This window comes from Aquarana catesbeiana, linkage group LG09 (genome assembly GCF_042186555.1).
Source record: "Aquarana catesbeiana isolate 2022-GZ linkage group LG09, ASM4218655v1, whole genome shotgun sequence".
Lineage (NCBI taxonomy): Eukaryota > Metazoa > Chordata > Amphibia > Anura > Ranidae > Aquarana > Aquarana catesbeiana.
In genome coordinates, this window is record NC_133332.1 from 221029839 (window position 1) to 221047607 (window position 17769).

At 46.7% G+C, this 17769-nt stretch overlaps 1 protein-coding gene across 2 annotated transcripts in view; it reads left to right on the top strand.

The window, feature by feature from the left end:
• Nucleotides 1–16919, top strand: part of LOC141108290 (rho guanine nucleotide exchange factor 3-like) — a 60965-nt gene extending 44046 nt beyond the window's left edge. For both annotated transcript variants that reach the window (XM_073599773.1, XM_073599774.1), the window contains one exon: nt 16227–16919. In XM_073599773.1, coding sequence (XP_073455874.1) covers nt 16227–16465 — 239 coding nt within the window. In that variant the 3' untranslated portion in view covers nt 16466–16919. The remainder of the gene's footprint in view (nt 1–16226) is intronic.
• Nucleotides 16920–17769: the final 850 nt, after the last annotated feature.

Consider the following 17769-nt stretch of genomic DNA (forward strand, 5'->3'; position numbering starts at 1 on the left):
CCGGTTGTCCCACACAGTTTCGGTATATCAGTTGACACACCGGTGTCGTGGATTACAAAAAAAAGTTGCCTTTCAATACGACAAGTGCATATTGATGGATAATCCAGGTCAGAAGAGGCACTTTTGTTCGATTTATGCACCGTTGTGCGTTTTACGATACTTCTACACACAAGTTTGTTCCAGAGCAATCGAGGTATTACGGTCCTTGGATAGAGCGGTAACTTTCTTTTTCTTGCATTGGCAGTCACATCACTTCTTGGCCCCTGCCGGGTACTGCGTGATGGCCCTCCCCCCCCCATGGGTGGGAATCAGGGGGGCTCTATGTTGCTTTACCCTGTTATTTTCCAACTAGACACCCAAAAATGACGACAGTAACTGTCCTTTCTTGGAACATTCGGGGTTTGCAGGACCCCCTAAAGCGGACGATGGTATCATCCTTATTGAGGAAACGTCTCCCGGCTATATGTGCTTTACAAGAGACCCACCTTACTGCTGATTCTCTGTCATGCATTAATTTTAGATGGGTGGGTAAGGCATATCACTCCACTCACACCTCTTATTCTCGGGGTGTGAGTGTACTGGTACCTGGCTCCATAGATTTTGTAGAGTTAGATTCTGAGTTGGATGATGAGGGGAGATATGTATTTTTATGTTGTAAATTGTTTTCCTTTAAATGTATACTGGCATTTGTATATGTACCCCCGCCGTACAATAATCTAGTGTTGAGGTCACTGGTGACGTTCCAAATGAAGTATCCGGAGACGCCACTGTATGTCTTCGGGGACTTCAACAATTATACAGACGCAGTACTAGATAAGCACCCGCCTGTGATGGGAGGGAGGGGAGTGCACCGCACGGCTCTGGGGAAATTTATTGAGGAGGTGGGATGGAGGGACCCATGGAGAGCCAAAAACCCGGGGGTAAAACAGTTTTCCTGTTTCTCAAAGAGTTATGCATCACTATCAAGGATAGATTTATGCCTATGCTCTAGTGCAGCTGAACGACACATCTCTGAGGTGACTTATGCTCTTAGGAGTGTGTCGGATCACTCCCCATTGATAGCAACTCTAGAGGTGCGCCCCCCTTCCACGATGGCAAAAGCCCCATGGAAAATGAACGCTTTTTGGCTGAGTCTCTTCCCTTCCCATGAGCAGATAGAATCTCATATAATAGATTTTTGGCGCCTACATGAGGCTGACGAACAATGGCTTGTGAATTGGGAAGCCTTCAAGGCTGTCCTGAGAGGCCTATTTATAACTGAAATTCAAGCTGTTAAGAGAAAGACACATGCTCAGAGGGAGGGAATTGAAAACATGGCAAAAGAACTGGAGAGCAAATTTATCACAGATCCAACCCAAAGTAATAAAGAGGCGTGGCTCTCTGCGCAAGATGCGTTGTATAAAATCACGACATCTACAGCAGAGAGAAAGAGATTTTTCCATAAAGCAGCATATTACGAGGAGGGGGAGCACACTGGACGCCTGTTAGCAACCATTGCCCATGCCCATCAAACTTCCCCCTCAATTGGGGCCTTACGTACACATCTTGGTGGGCTGACCAATGCCCCGGACCAAATCTTAGCAGAACTAGTGGAATTTTATTCCTCCCTCTATGAGTCTAAACAAACATATACCCTAGACTCCTTAACCGAATATCTGGATAATATTCAGCTCCCCTGTTTACAAATGGCAGCTAGGGGGGAACTTGACGCCCCTTTGACTGTTGAGGAACTACAGTTGGCGACCAGTTTGTTCCCCAATTCCAAGGCCCCGGGTGACGATGGACTCCCCATCGAGGTATACAAACAATATGGCGAGCTTATACTTCCACGTCTATTGAAGGTATTTAATGCAGCGAAGCAGAGTGGCAGCCTCCCTCAATCAATGACTAGAGCAAATATAGTTTTGATACTAAAACCCAATAAAGACCCTCTCGACCCGGGGTCATACCGCCCTATATCTCTTTTACAAACTGATGTAAAGATATTAGCCAAAGCATTAGCAATCCGCATGAATAAAGTCATATCCAGTATAATCCACTCGGATCAGTCCGGATTTATGCCCCAAAAGTCGACCGCGATAAACCTCCGCAGACTTTTCCTCAATATCCAATCCCAGGCGGACAATAGGGGAGATAGAGCGTTGCTGTCACTGGACGCCCACAATGCGTTTGATAGCGTCGAATGGGACTATCTATGGGCAGTGATGCGAAAATTTGGAATTGGGGAAGACTTTATCAAGTGGGTGCAGTTACTCTACTCGTCTCCTATAGCGGCCATTAGAGAGGGAGGAAGGATTTCATCACCCTTTAAACTATACAGGGGTACGAGGCAGGGGTGCCCCCTGTCTCCGCTCCTGTTTGCTATGGCTATAGAGCCCCTAGCGGCTACGGTACGCGCTAATCCCTTGATACAGGGTTTTAGATACGGAGACATTCAGGAGAAGGTAATTATGTATGCAGATGACACCATGCTGCTACTGGGTGATACATCTAACTCACTGACAGAGGCAATGAGTGTGATTAAACAGTTCGGGAAATACTCAGGTTTAGTTATTAACTGGACCAAGTCCTCTCTGCTGCTTCTGGACCGTGACCCGCCCACAACCCAACAAAATATGCAGGACATACCAGTCTCGACATCCTTCAAATATCTGGGTATACAGATTACAGCCCATATATTAGACTATGTGAATCTTAATTTAACCCCATTGATCAATAGATGTCGGGATCGGGTCAAAGTGTGGAGTAAATTAAAGCTGTCCCAAGTAGGCAGAATAAACTTAATAAAGATGATTCTTATGCCACAACTACTATATGTGCTCCACAATTCTCCAATGGTTATTACTCTGAAAAAGTTTAGAATCATCAACTCCCTCTTCCGTTCATTTATATGGCTTTCAAAGCCTCCTAGAATTAAACTAGAACAGCTACAACGTCCTAAAGACAATGGAGGTTTAGCATTGCCTAACCCCTGGGTGTATTATTTAGCCTCCCAGATGAACCTGAGAGACCCTTCGGCCCACATACTCTGGTTCACTTCCAGGAGAGGGGTTGTGGATGGATTAGAGGCCTTACAATATAACAAATCTAATAAACTTTTCCCAACTTATGCACTTATGCAGAAAATCTGGAACAAGGTCAGGATGCTACAGGGGGTGGAGGGCTTCACCAGGTATAGCCCCATCTGGGAAAACAATCACTATTCAGAAATAGCTAAAATACCCTACGGACCCAAATGGCAACAATACGGGGTGTCCCACATGGTACACATAATTAGAGACGGTAAATTGAGACCCTTCTCGGAGCTCGGGGAGGCCTTTCAATTGCCGGGCTCTATGCTCTTCTATTACAGACAACTTAAACATGCAATAGATGCACAAAGGGGCCCCGATATTTGGAACCTGCAACCCACTCCTATTTTCAACCACCTACTTGCCATAACCACTTATAAAGGTTTTATATCTGACTGCTATACCATGCTTCTGAACCTTTTCCTAGGGGACGCGCCTCTGAGGGTCGTGTCCCACTGGGAACAGGATGTTGGCTCCTTTGGGGAGGAACAGTGGGAGGAAGCCCTGCTGGCGGTTTCCACGTGTTCATTAAATGCTGCTCAAAAGCTCTCACAGCTCTATATTATTTCCAGAGTGCACTACACACCGGCTAGACTGGCCCATATGGGTTTGGGCACTGATCCCACCTGCACCAGATGCTCCAGAGACCATGGAGATCTCATACACCTCCTGTGGAGATGCCCAAAATTGCACCTCTATTGGAACGAGGTCATTAACACCATTAATAGAGTTTTCCAAATAGTGATACCTTTGGATCCAAAGCCATGTCTGCTGGGGATTGTGGACGATCTACTGACTGAGGATATCCTTAGACAGGCTATCAGAAGAGCTTTGTTTCAGGCCCGCCTACTTATCCTCAGGCACTGGAGGTCCACGTGTCCTCCCACGGTACAAGAATGGATTACACAAATGGGGGCCACAATCCGTATGGAAAAAATTATTTACCAGCATAGGGGAGCGACACAAAAATATGAGAAACTATGGGCTCCATGGTTGGATACACCAGGTCTAGCGCCAATAGATTTGATATATGATCGCTTATTCTAAAAGCGGCCCTCATTGACCTCAATTCCTATGGGATATATGTTATGCACTATATAATTAGCCAGTATGCTAAGAGGTAATAAGCAAATGATCCATTGGAGGAGTGTGGATGGCTCACGGAAGGATTTTTCTGATGAGAGGTTAAGTTTTCTCCTTTCTCCTCTTTGTTTTCTCTTTATCCGATGCAATGGAGTATGTACCCCCTTTTTTTTTTTTTTTTTTTTTCTGTACTTATTTTTATATATCGTTTTTGCTCCTTATCCTAATACATATGTAAGATGTGACTACTGCCATGTAAACTGCTGTATGTGCTCTGGAACTGTATACACTTATTCAATCTTAATAAAACTTTTTGTTTGAGAGAAAAAAAAAAACCTGCAGGCATCATTCTGGTATAACCACTCAAAGTCGTGAATGGAGTACCTGAAGACAAAAAAAATGGTTAACAATAAAACACAGTAAACGGTAAAGTATAAAAAATTGCATACCTGAAAAGCAAACATGATAAAACATAATAACAATAAAACATTGCAGAATAGAATACAGTAAAAAAAGCAGAACAATAGAGAGAGAATAGAGAGAGAGAGAACAATAAAATGACAACTATTTTTTTTTATGTTTTATATATATATATATATATTTTTTTTTTACACTTTTTTTTGTAACTAACTTTTATAACTGTAACCGGTTCCAGGTTCGGGTCTCTCAAAATGCGATGGCATCTTGGGAGACCCTGTGAAAGTGTGTCCTAGTCTGTGCAATGCTGTACCCTACGCTAATACTCAACTAGTGTATGGTAGCGTTCAAAACATTCACCAATGCAAGGACCAGGATTGTCAGGACAGGAGGGACAACAATAGCGGGTGTCACGCCTATATCCGCGCTTGCTGCAGACACGACATCTTTTTTGGGGGGGGTTCGCTGGGTAGGGGTACTCGGGAGGACATAAAAATGCCTCTCATGCAGCCGACTGCATTTGGTTGGGGATGTGAATGGGGGAAGTACGGGCGCTGCAGAAGTGGTGGGTTCCCAATTAGGATTGGCGAATGCAGCAGGAAGGGCACTATGGGCACGACAGGCCTGTTTGTCTTCTTCTTGGTGGCAGCGGGACACTACTTGTGCTTGCCACCTCACCAGCTTGAACTGCACTTATGGGACTCGCCACATCACCAAGTGTTACTGCAGTGCTGGTTTGACTACGACCGGGGTGTACTAGGCCGCTGGCGCTTGCCAGTTCAATAAAAAGCTACCAAAAAAACTGTTAGCGATCGCAGGGATCAGGCCTGACTCTGCGAACGCTGCAGTTATGCGTTTAGTGTTTTGTAAGTGACAGTGATCGATCGATACTGCACTTGGGTGGGCTGGGCTGGGCCGGGCGGAGGGACAAAACGCAGGTGCTAGCAGGTATCTGGGCTGATCCCGCTAACACTGCGTTTTTGGGAACCCTAAACTGCTGGGGACGCTAGTATAGATCTGATCGGATCAGATATTGATCCGTTGAGATACTATACCACTAAGGGAGGCGTATGCTGCGTGCGTGCGTGGGTGTTAGCGGTTCTGGCGCTAACCTGACGCTGCCTGGGGCTGGTGCTTGCCAGTTCACCAAAACGCTACCAAAAAAACTGTTAGCGATCGCAGGGATAAGGTCTGACTCTGCGAACGCTGCAGTTATGTGTTTAGTGTTTTGTAAGTTACAGTGATCGATCGATACTGCACTTGGGTGGGCTGGGCTGGGCTGGGCCGGGCGGAGGGGCAAAATGCAGGTGCTAGCAGGTATCTGGGCTGATCCCGCTAACACTGCGTTTTTGGGAACCCTAAACTGCTGGGGACGCTAGTATAGATCTGATCGGATCAGATATTGATCCGATCAGATACTATACCACTAAGGGAGGTGTACGGTCCGTGCGTGGGTGTTAGCGGTACTGGCGCTAACCTGACGCTGCCTGGGGCTGGTGCTTGCCAGTTCACCAAAATGCTACCAAAAAAACCGTTAGCGATCGCAGGGATCAGGCCTGACTCTGTGAACGCTGCAGTTATGCGTTTAGTGTTTTGTAAGTGACAGTGATCGATCAATACTGCACTTGGGTGGGCTGGGCCGGGTGGAGGGGCAAAACGCAGGTGCTAGCAGGTATCTGGGCTGATCCCGCTAACGCTGCGTTTTTGGGAACCCTAAACTGCTGGGGACGCTAGTATAGATCTGATCGGATCAGATATTGATCCGATCAGATACTATACCACTAAGGGAGGTGTACGGTCCGTGCGTGGGTGTTAGCGGTACTGGCGCTAACCTGACGCTGCCTGGGGCTGGTGCTTGCCAGTTCACCAAAATGCTACCAAAAAAACCGTTAGCGATCGCAGGGATCAGGCCTGACTCTGTGAACGCTGCAGTTATGCGTTTAGTGTTTTGTAAGTGACAGTGATCGATCAATACTGCACTTGGGTGGGCTGGGCCGGGTGGAGGGGCAAAACGCAGGTGCTAGCAGGTATCTGGGCTGATCCCGCTAACGCTGCGTTTTTGGGAACCCTAAACTGCTGGGGACGCTAGTATAGATCTGATCGGATCAGATATTGATGCGTTCAGATACTATACCACTAAGGGAGGCGTATGCTGCATGCGTGGGTGTTAGCGGTATTGGCGCTAATCTGACGCTGCCTGGGGCGACACATATCACCGCCGGAGCGATCAGGGGGCTAAACCTTTATTCAGTAATAAACAGCGGGTGCCCTGACACTATAAAAAGTAAACAAACTAACCAGCGTCACCCGTAACAGTTATACGGTGATCAGTGGTGAAAGGGTTAACTAGGGGGCAATCAAGGGGTTAAAACATTTATTAGTATATGGGGGTCCCTGACACTATAAAACGCTGACGGCGAACCTAAATATTTACGTCCCTAACTAGCGTCACCAGCGACACTAATACAGCGATTAGAAAAATGATCGCTTAGTGACACTGGCGACGGGGGGTGATCAAGGGGTTAAAACTTTATTAGGGGGGGTTAGGGGGGTACCCTAGACCTAAAGGGGGCTAACCCTAACTGCCCTAACACAGTAACTGTCACAAACTGACACCATGCAGTAATCAGAAAAAAAACAAAAAAACTGCTTGGTGTCAGTGTGACGGGGGGGGGGGGGTGATCGGGGGGTAAAGGGGGGTGTAATGTGTGCCTGGCATGTTCTACTGTGTGTGTGTGTTTGGTGCACTCACATTGAATCTTCTCTCCTCGGCGCCGGAACGGAAACTGCCGAGCCGAGGAGAGATGACATCACATCCTCTGCCTCTGTGTACTACACAGAGGCAGGGGACGATTCCCATTGGCTGGGAGCGATCGCGAGGGGGGGGCCACGATCGGATGGCCTCCCCCTCATCTCTGATCGCTGCCAGACCAAAGGCGACCGTCGCTGGCACCGGGGGGGGTCCGATCGGACCCCCCACCCGCGGGAAGGGAAGGACGTATATGTATGTCCTTTTGCCTGCCCGTGCCGCTCTGCTGATGTATATCGTCGTGCGGCAGTCGTCAAGTGGTTAAGAGAAGTATGGTTTGTTTTTGTTTTTTGCCCATTCATATTTACCTAGGTGGATGCAGCATCGGTCCGATGCTGCATCTGTCCTCCGGCACCTCTACACTGAGAACCGAACGATCGCCGATGACTCAGTTCTCACAGATCCCAGAGCAGAGAGCTGCTGACTGTCAATCAGCAGCTCTCCTCTCTGCTCTTCCATGCTCACTGGAGCGCTGAGCTGTGGAGGGGTGGGGAGCGGCCATCTCAGGCTCTCAGTGGCTCGATCAGAGGCTGAGACGGGCATCAGTCCAGGCACCTGGCGGATCCAGACTTTATTGTCGTGATGACGCGGTGCCTGGACGGATTCCTGTGACGTCAGCAGAGAGCAGACTTCAGTCCGCTCTCTGCTGAAAACGGGTCACAGGTGTACAAAAACGGTTTGCACTCCTGTGACTCATAGAAGGAGCCCTGCCAAATGAGCTTGGGCTGGACTTCTCCTTTAAAGTCAGTGACTGTGAAGCAGGATGGCAAATCAATCCTTGGGACAGAAGATTCTGACAATCTGGCAGAACCCACGGAGTGTGTGCCAGGAGTTTTACCAGGTTAGCCTACCACATTTGCCTTGGCCAGCCCGGAGTAATGGGGGAACACCAGAATACCCTCCATCTTGATCCTGCAATGCATACTAGAAGGAAGTTTGGTGGGAAGAAAGGCATAGATCAGGGTGTGCAGATCACACAAAGCCACTGCTTCTGCCAAATAATCCCTGTACATCAGTGGTTCTCAACCTTACTAGTGCCGTGACCCCTTGAATAAAATTTCCCAAGTTGTGGGGACCCCTAACAGTGAAATTATTTTCGTAGCGTGGGTTGTTAGCACCCAAGGCAAGACAAGAAATTTGCGCCCCTAATGGACATTTAGCGCTCCCGGAGTCCCTTCAACTCGTACAATATTGAAACCCCTTATGGTACATTTTAGGATGTACCACTCTCTTTGTTCTCCTTTCTTTCTCTATCCTAATTTCTTGTTTTTCCCCATCCCTATCACTAGCCGTCTTTCTTGTTTTTTTATTATTTTTTCTCTCCCCTTTTCTTTGTTCCTCCCCCTCTTTTCCTCTCCCTTCCATGTATTCTCTATTTTTATTCCTTCTCTTACTCCTTGGTGGGAATGGGATGAGTGGCATTGCTGGCGGGTAGTTGGGATAAGTGGCAATGCTGGGGGGAGTTATGATCAGCCAGCTTAGGTGCTCTTAATCAAGCTTATCTGCTGATCTGAGAACTGTAGTGGGGACTTTTAATGTTAACTATAATCACAGGTAGTGTTACATACCTCCCAACATTTTGAGATGGCAATGAGGGACACCTACTAGCAAACGTATGTAGGCATAGGACACACCCCCTGCCACACCCTCTTAAAGGGGAATGAACCAAAACAAAAGGTTAATTGAATCCACAAGAGCTTTTTTTTTTTGTACCACTACTATTCCTTTATATTGGCTTTTAAAATTTACAAATGCACCAATTTAGAATTTGGATGAAAAGTTGAGCACTGGGAAACACTTTTTGAAAGATAAAAAGTGCATTTCATATACAACTATATAGATCAGACCAAAATGAGGGACAAATGAGGGGGAACGAGGGACAGAGGGACATTGTTCCAAATCAGGGACAGTCCCTCGAAATCAGGGACCGTTGGGAGCAATGGTGTTACTCACTGTGTCTTCACCTTTGTGGTGTCTCGTAACAGTGACACCTATGCCGAAATCAGGAGATAGGGTTTCCTCCAGCCCCTCCCACTTCACATTCCTCACCAGTCAGCTGACCTCTAGTCTCTGTCCCCCATCCATGCCCTGAAGTGAATGGGCGGCTGCGAAGAGGCTGAGTGGGTGGCCGCGGACTCCAGGAACAGCCAAGCTGGGCAGCCACAGGCTCCACCTCACAAAGAGTATTGTTCCATTGAAAATCCAGGGCCCATAATCAAAAGGCAAGAGGCTTGCATTCAGTCCTCTCCAACAGCCTCTGTCCCGGCTAGGTCTGTCACACTGGGAAACACTTTTTGAAAGATAAAAAGTGCATTTTATATACAACTATATAGATCAGACCAAAATGAGGGACAAATGAGGGGGAACGAGGGACAGAGGGACATTGCTCCAAATCAGGGACAGTCCCTCGAACTCAGGGACAGTTGGGAGCTATGGTGTTACTCACTGTGTCTCCAACTTTGTGGTGTCTTGTAACAGTGACACCTATGCCAAAATCAGGAGATAGGGTTTCCTCCAGCCCCTCCCACTTCACATTCCTCACCAGTTAGCTGACCTCTAGTCTCTGTCCCCCAGCCATGCCCTGAAGTGAATGGGCGGCTGCGAAGAGGCTGAGTGGGCGACCGCGGACTCCAGGAACAGCCAAGCTGGGCAGCCACAGGCTCCAGGGACAGCCCTGCTGGGCGGCCGCAAGAAGGCTGGGAGAGCGGTGTGGGCTTCAGGAACAGCCCAGGATTCGGTGACCCCTGGCAAATTATCATTCGACCCCTAGGTTGAGAACCACTGCTATACATGGAGACAAACATCTTGGTTGTTGTTGAACCTGGAGGAAGTCCATGTCCAGCATTCCCCACTTGTGACATGAGTCCTTGAAGAGTTTTGGGTTTAGGGACCACTCCCCTAGGGCTCAGGGACATTCCTAGCTGGATGGTCCAAGTCTGCAAAGAAAGCCAAGTCCCTTGCACCGACAAGATACCCAGGATTTATCCCTAACCCGACAAGCTCAAGCTGGCACCCATCATGAGGATCTTCCAGAAGACAGGAAGGAAAGATTTCTGCGATTCCAGAGCCAATCAGGAGAGAGAGGGCATAGGGCCGAACCACAGCTCCGTGACTGAATGGATACACGGAGCTGCAGCTCAGCTCGAGTGCCCCCATAACAAGCTGCTTTCTGTGGTGGCACTCAACAGGAGGGAGGGGCCAGGAGCTCCAGCCAGGGAATCAAGAAGAGGAGGACCCGGGCTTCCCTGTGCAAAACAATTGCACAAAGCAGGTAAGTATGACATGTTTGAAAGTTTAATAGAAAACAAAACGAGACTTTACAATCACTTTAGGCTGTTTCTAGGAATAGATGAAGATACTCCAACGGATAAGTCTGTTCCAGGAACAATTTCTGAAGGTTCAGGATTCATCTGAACTGCTGTAATATTTGAACAGTCAAAGTTATGGAACACCAACTGTTCCTTCAACAAAAGGTTGTTCAAGTACATGAACTGCTGTAATATTAGGACAGTCAAAGCTATGGAACACCAACTGTTCCTTCAACAAAAGGTTGTTCAAGTACATGAACTGCTGTAATATTTGGACAGTCAAAGCTATGTTGTCAGACACAGCCCACACCAACTGTTCCTTCAAGAAAAGGTTGTCTAAGTACTTATTTAGAGCTTTGAGATGCAAGATAGAGCAGAAGCCCCCTTTAGCTTTGGGAACTGAGTAGGTTGGAGAAAAATTCTTGAAACTTTTGTGCCACAGAAAAGGGGCAATGACACTTTGGTCCGGAGAGCTCAATGGAGATATGCTAACTTGTGTGGTAACACAGGAAGGTTGGAAGTGAGAAATCAAGGAAGTGGCAGGGAACAAAACACCAATTTTTAGACCAGGGATACCACATCTTGCACCTAATTGTCTGAGAAGCAGGGCCGGATTAACATAGGGCTATTGGAGCTGCAGCTCCAGGCCCCTTACCTTAAGATAGGCCCATTTATTTGCCAAAAAAAATTAATCGACTTTGAGGGTTGTGGCTTGGCGACCAGGGGTCACAGAGAGGGGGTATGTAGCTGAAGACCTACTTCACCACTGGCTAAGATTTGGGGCTCCTATCGTCTATGGTCCCGGAGATAGGGGGCTCCTTGCACAGCCTCTCAGAAGCTACAGTAAATACAGAGAGGCCAGTTTAAATACAAGCTGGTACACTCTGTTTGCAGCAGACTGAGAGGATGAGCTCACAGTGCCTCTCACTTCTTGTCAGAGGCACTGAGCTCAATGGACAGCTTGGAGCCTGCAGAGTTTGACAGGCAGCACCGCCTGTTAAACTCGCCTATTGATTTCAATGGGGCCACTCTGCAACTGCAATCCAAACTCGCTCGCAGTAGCAGCATAGTCCAACAATGTAAGACTACCATTCAGCAATGTAAAAAGAAGGAGGCAGTAGCACATCATAAACCACTGTCAGCTGCTGCTATACCACTCATTTAAAAGCAATCCACCACAGATCACTTTATAGAGGGCAGTAAGCATTACCACAAATGTGAAAGATTTCCCAACCTGCAGATGACAGACCCTACTCCAAAAGATATCACAGTTACTCCCCCCACCCACTGATTGATATCCCTCCATGACACCCCTGCTGACAGACCTCTCTCCCCAGCCTGTCCCCACACACCCTCTCACCTGCTGACCTGTGGATGGGGGAATCATTCCCGCAGTGTTATTGTGTTCTGCCAGTGGAAAGCCTTCCCTAGCCACAGTATACAATGATCAGTGATGCTAACTATAGCTTGCAGCACTGATTGTTTTGGGGAAAACCTGACAGCCTGGTTGTACTCAAGTCAATTAATAGATTGACTTGTGTACAACCAGCTAGCCCATACATAGATCAACTATGCTTGGTCTCTGCTTAATTGGCTTAATTTCAATCCATGTATGGCCCGCTTAACCACTACGCAGTCCCTAAACATCCTTCCACAAACCTTTACATTTTTCCTTCCCAGATTCCTTGATCCTCCTCACCTGTACATAGTGCCCGCTGTCATACCCTCCACACTCGTCTCCTGTACATACTGCCCACTGTCTTGCCCTCCACACTCCTCTCCTGTACATACCACCCACTGTCATACCTTCCACACTCCTCTACTATACATAGTGCCCACTGTCATACCCTCCACATTCCTCTCCTGTACATACTGCCCACTGTCATACTCTCCACACTCCTCTCCTGTACATACTGCCCACTGTCTTACCCTCCACTCTTGTCTCCTGTACATACTGCTCACTGTCTTACCCTCCACACTCGTCTCCTGTACATACTGCCCAAGGTCATATTCTCCACCCTCTTCTGTACATAATGCCCACTGTCTTACCCTTCACACTCGTCTCCTGTACATACTGCTCACTGTCTTACCCTCCACACTCATCTCCTGTACATACTGCTCACTGTCTTACCCTCCACACTCGTCTCCTGTACATACTGCCCACTGTCATATTCTCCACACTCTTCTTCTGTACATACTGCCCACTGTCATACCCTCCACATTCCTCTCCTGTACATACTGCCCACTGTCATGCCCTCCACACTCCTCTCCTGTACATACTGTCATACCCTCCACACTCCTCTCCTGTACATACTGTCATACCCTCCACACTCCTCTCCTGTACATACTGCCCACTGTCATATTCTCCACACTCTTCTCCTGTACATACCCTCCACACTCCTCTCCTGTACATACTGTCCACTGTCATACCCTCCACATTCCTCTCCTGTACATACCGCCCACTGTCATACCCTTCACACTCTCTTCTCCTGTACATACTGCCCACTTTCATAAACTCCTCTACTGTATGTAGTCCCGACTATCATACCCACTGCACTCTTCTCCTGTGCATACTGCCCACTATCATACCGTCCACACTCCTCTCCATACCGCCCACTGTGATACCCTCCACACTCCTCTCCTGTACATACTGCCCCATCATACCCTCCACACTTCTCCCCTGTACATACTGCCAACTGTCTTTCTCTCCACACTCCTCTCCTGTACATACTGCCCCCATCATACCCTCCACACTCCTCTCCTGTAATACTGCCCACTGTCATACCCTCCACACTCCTCTCCTGTACATACTGCCCACTGTCATACCCTCCACACTCCTCTCCTGTACATACTACTCTCTGTCATACCCCCACACTCATATCCTCCACACTCTTCTCCTTTACATACTGCCCACTGTCTTAACCTCAACACTCGTCTCCTGTACGTACTGCCCACTGCCATACCCTCCACACACCTCTCCTGTACATAGTGCCCACTGTTTTACCCTCCACATTCCTCACCTGCACATACTTCACACTTTTATACCATCCATACTCCTCCCCTTTGCCTCTTACCCACAAAAACAGTTCTTTAAAATTATATTGAATATCCTCAGTGTTACCAGCTCTAGAATGGGCACACTTTTGTTAGTTCAACTAAAGGAAATCTTCTCAGTCCTCATATTTGTTCTGCCCATTATAAGTACTCATTTAATTTTGTGATTACTTTTGTGATGTATAGAAGAACATAGGGGATGTCAGCTACTCTAAATATACCACTGGTAAAAAAGTGTCCCTGAAAATATTTTTGAAATGTTGGCAACAGCATATTAGCACATTAGGAAACACTTACCTGTCAGACTGAGCCCTCCAGCGCTGTGCTTCCACCTTCACCCGGTCTTCTTTACGGATTCTGTGCCTTCGGTCACTTGCCTTGGCTGTGCTGCATTGATGTCCCTCCCACACATGCTCATGCGCATCCTCTCTCTCATCCCCCCTCTCCCTCTCTCATCCTCCCTTCCTTACCCCTCACCCCTCTCTCATCCCCCCTCTCTCTCGTTAATTTAATTTGTTATAACAAAAAATAGTTTGCATTTTTTTTTTTTTATAAAAAGCCCCACCAAAATCCTCAGCACCAGGCCCATGATGTTCTTAATCCAGTCCTGCTGAGAAGCAATCTGTCAAAGTGTCCGCAATGGTTAACAAATGTTTCCCCCACTCTGGAAAGTGCAGATGCACTTTTATGCAGAGAAAGGTTTGTCTGAGCATTTGGCAGACTTCAAACTCCAGACCTTTAGGCTCGGTTCACACTGGAACCAGCTGCGGATCACAGAGGAGCGCTGTGCATCCCTGTTCCCCATTTCAGGGACAAATCAGGGTCGAATCTATACCTGAATTCGGCCCTGAAACGGAGCCAAAGACGCACAGCGTTTCTGTGTGGTTCGCTCCGCAGCTGCAACGGAGATATGGGAGCCAGTCACATTCTCCTGCTAAGCGAATTGGATGCGGGGAAAATCCGCATCTAATTTGCATAGGTGTGAACAGGCCTGAAGGTGAAATGAGACCCAAGCTGGACATGGAGAGTAGAGAAAATAAAGGAAGTTTTCCTGACAAATAAGAGGGAGAAGACTTTGCAGTTAATTTTGTTTTGGCTTTTGCTGAGTTAGATGGGTACACTTACCATCAATAGCATCCTTGATAACAGTAACAAGGTTATATCAGAAGAGGTGTCCTTCAAAGGCCACCAGGATCAGATGCTTCTTGGACACACGTTCCACAGTCCAGCACCTTAAAGTCTATCTCCAGGGAAATGAGAAATCCCACCTTGCAATTTAAAAACTCCTTTAAGGGATTTTGCCCAGTCAGCCATGGTTTGGCAAAGTAAAGTCACAGCCAGGATTGGATGAAGATCAAGGCCCGCTAAAGAGAACAAAGCTTTAGAAAAGGCTACCAACCACTTGTCCATTGGTCTCTGAAGACAGGTGCCATCTCTATCGATATAGTAGTTACTGTGTTAAGGTAGGGCACTGCTTGATCCCCAGTGTGGGTAGACCATTTTTTTTTTTTAAATCCTTTCCAAATGGGTACAAGGTTAATAAGTGTTTCAGGAGAGCAAACAGCTTGTCCAGGTGTTTCCAATCTATATAAGGAGAATTGGAACAACAGGTGCAATGGGAAAATCTTTGCAGCTTTAGGGGCTGTAAGGGATCCAAGACTGGAGGCAGCACTAGTAGATGCAACAGGCTGGATCTTTAATTTCAGAGTGGTGCACACCACATCAATGAGAGTAATAGCAGTGGACTGACAGAGTCAACAAAAAATGGAGGATTTGGTCTATAAAGTAATTGCATGCATGTATTAAAAATCTTAACCGAAAGGGCAGAGGAACCAGTAACACTGAAAAGTGCTAAGGTGGATTACAGGATAAAATCTAGGAGCAGCGGGCAACAGAATTCGAGGCTGCAGCCATTGGCACCATCAGGAGGTGCGCTGTAACTTTTCAATTAAAGTTCAATCCAAAAAAATGTAAGGCATAGCTATGATGACGTAGGGAACTTAGATTGATATTAAAAAGTGTAGATGCGTATCTTTAGAATGTAAATTTTAACAATTCTGTATGGTACAATGTAGACTCAAAGCTGATCTTCAGGAGGTAAACAACTATATATACAGCTAAAATACATATTTTGTGAACTGTCATACCTGGCAAAGAATGTCTAATTCTCTTCAGCCAGTCCTGTAATCTAGGCATTCCACAGCCAGGTCCCTGACCTTCACTGCAGCACATTGAAAATTACTCTGCTTACTACTCCTGTTAACAAATGCCCAGTGTTAGACTGACAGCCTGGGATGCCACTTCTCAATTTAAATTTTTTTTTGCAGGGCATTGCAAGAAGCTCATATAAACACACCATAAAGGATGTTTTAGTGTGCTTACAGCTGTATTACAATAAATATAATATGGCTAAATGTGCTAATCAAACACAAAACAAAACTATGAACCACAGCAAGATTTTTACATTTTATTTTCTTTAAACAGCCAAAAACTTTTTTCGAGTGAGTTTCCGAGACCGATCCAGAGGCCAAGCTCACACGCTACAAGCCAACGACTCTTTCAACAAACAGCAATGGGTCACCTGTATCCGGCAGGCCATGGTGGCAAGCAGAGAGCAAAGTAGCAGCCCCCTCCAGGTGCAGGAGACTTCTGGTACTCTTATAGACTTTTCTGACCTGAGCCTCAATTGCTATGAGGAGAGCAAGAAGATGGAAGATGGGTGAAAGTTGAAAAGGCAACTGTGCTTCTCTGGTATGGAAATGCGGTCAGTAAAGAGACGATTTGATAGATAAGACTATTGGCAATGACCTGCAATTCTAATGAATGAAGCTGAAACCCCAAGACTGTTAAAAGAAAAAAAAAACTTATAGATTTTACCTATTTCAAGTCTATATATTTTTATACATTGTTTATAAGAGTATAATTTTAATATTCTGATAATGAAAAGTGATTTTCTGGTTGCTCTCCTATACTGAAATGTTTCTGCACTGGGCTTTACAGAAACTGATCTTTCACCTTAAAATCTTACTAAAACACGCAATGTGTTAAAGCTGGCCATTAACATTTTTATGTATACCAATAACTAAGAACTGACTACTGTATTTACTGTTGCAAATAGTGAATTGGTTGCATTTTATAAGAAATCAATAAATGTGAGTGCTGACTACAGCAAAAACATTGGAGTTTGTATGTCAGCTCATACCTAGCCTGTTCCAAGATTCATATAGCAAATGTTTCAAAGCATAGTATATTTTCTTTAGAACAGAGGTAATAAATTAAAATTCAAAGAGGTCTGTTCAGTAAAAAAAAAAAAATTTCCAGCAGAGGCTTGAATATCATGTCGGTACCTGTGGCGCATTTTTGGGTGCGCCAAACTGCAGCGCGATTTAAAAAAAAAAGGTCAAGGACTTCTTTATTCGTGTTTCTTTCTTCGTGCTTCTTGGGGTAATGCAGCCCATTTAAATGGGCTGATCTACCCACGATGGGTGCAGCTAATGATGCAGAGATCTGAACCCATTCTTACATCAGCGTCCTCAGTCCCCACTGCACATCAGAATCGTGGCCCCCCCCCCTTCAAATCAAGATATTGATGAGTGTCTTCAGCTCCCCCTCTACATCACCCCCTCCACCCTTTCATGGTAGTGTTCTCACACTTTCTTGACATCAACCCCCCACATTCCAGTCCTCAGCCCCCCCATTCCAATCCTCAGCTTCCCCCCCCCATTCCAGTCTTCAGCCCCCCCCACCCATTCCAGTCCTTAGCTCCCCCACTTTATTTTCCTCAGCCCCCCCCCCACATTTCAGTCCTTAGCTCCCCCCTACTTTATCTTCCTCAGCCCCTCCCCCCATTTCAGTGCTTAGCTCCCCCCACTTTATTTTCCTCAGCCCCCCCCCCCACATTTCAGTCCTTAGCTCCCCCACTTTATTTTCCTCAGCCCCCCCCCACATTTCAGTCCTTAGCTCCCCCCACTCTATTTTCCTCAGTCCCCCCCCCCCCCCCCACATTTCAGTCCTCTGCTCTCTCCAC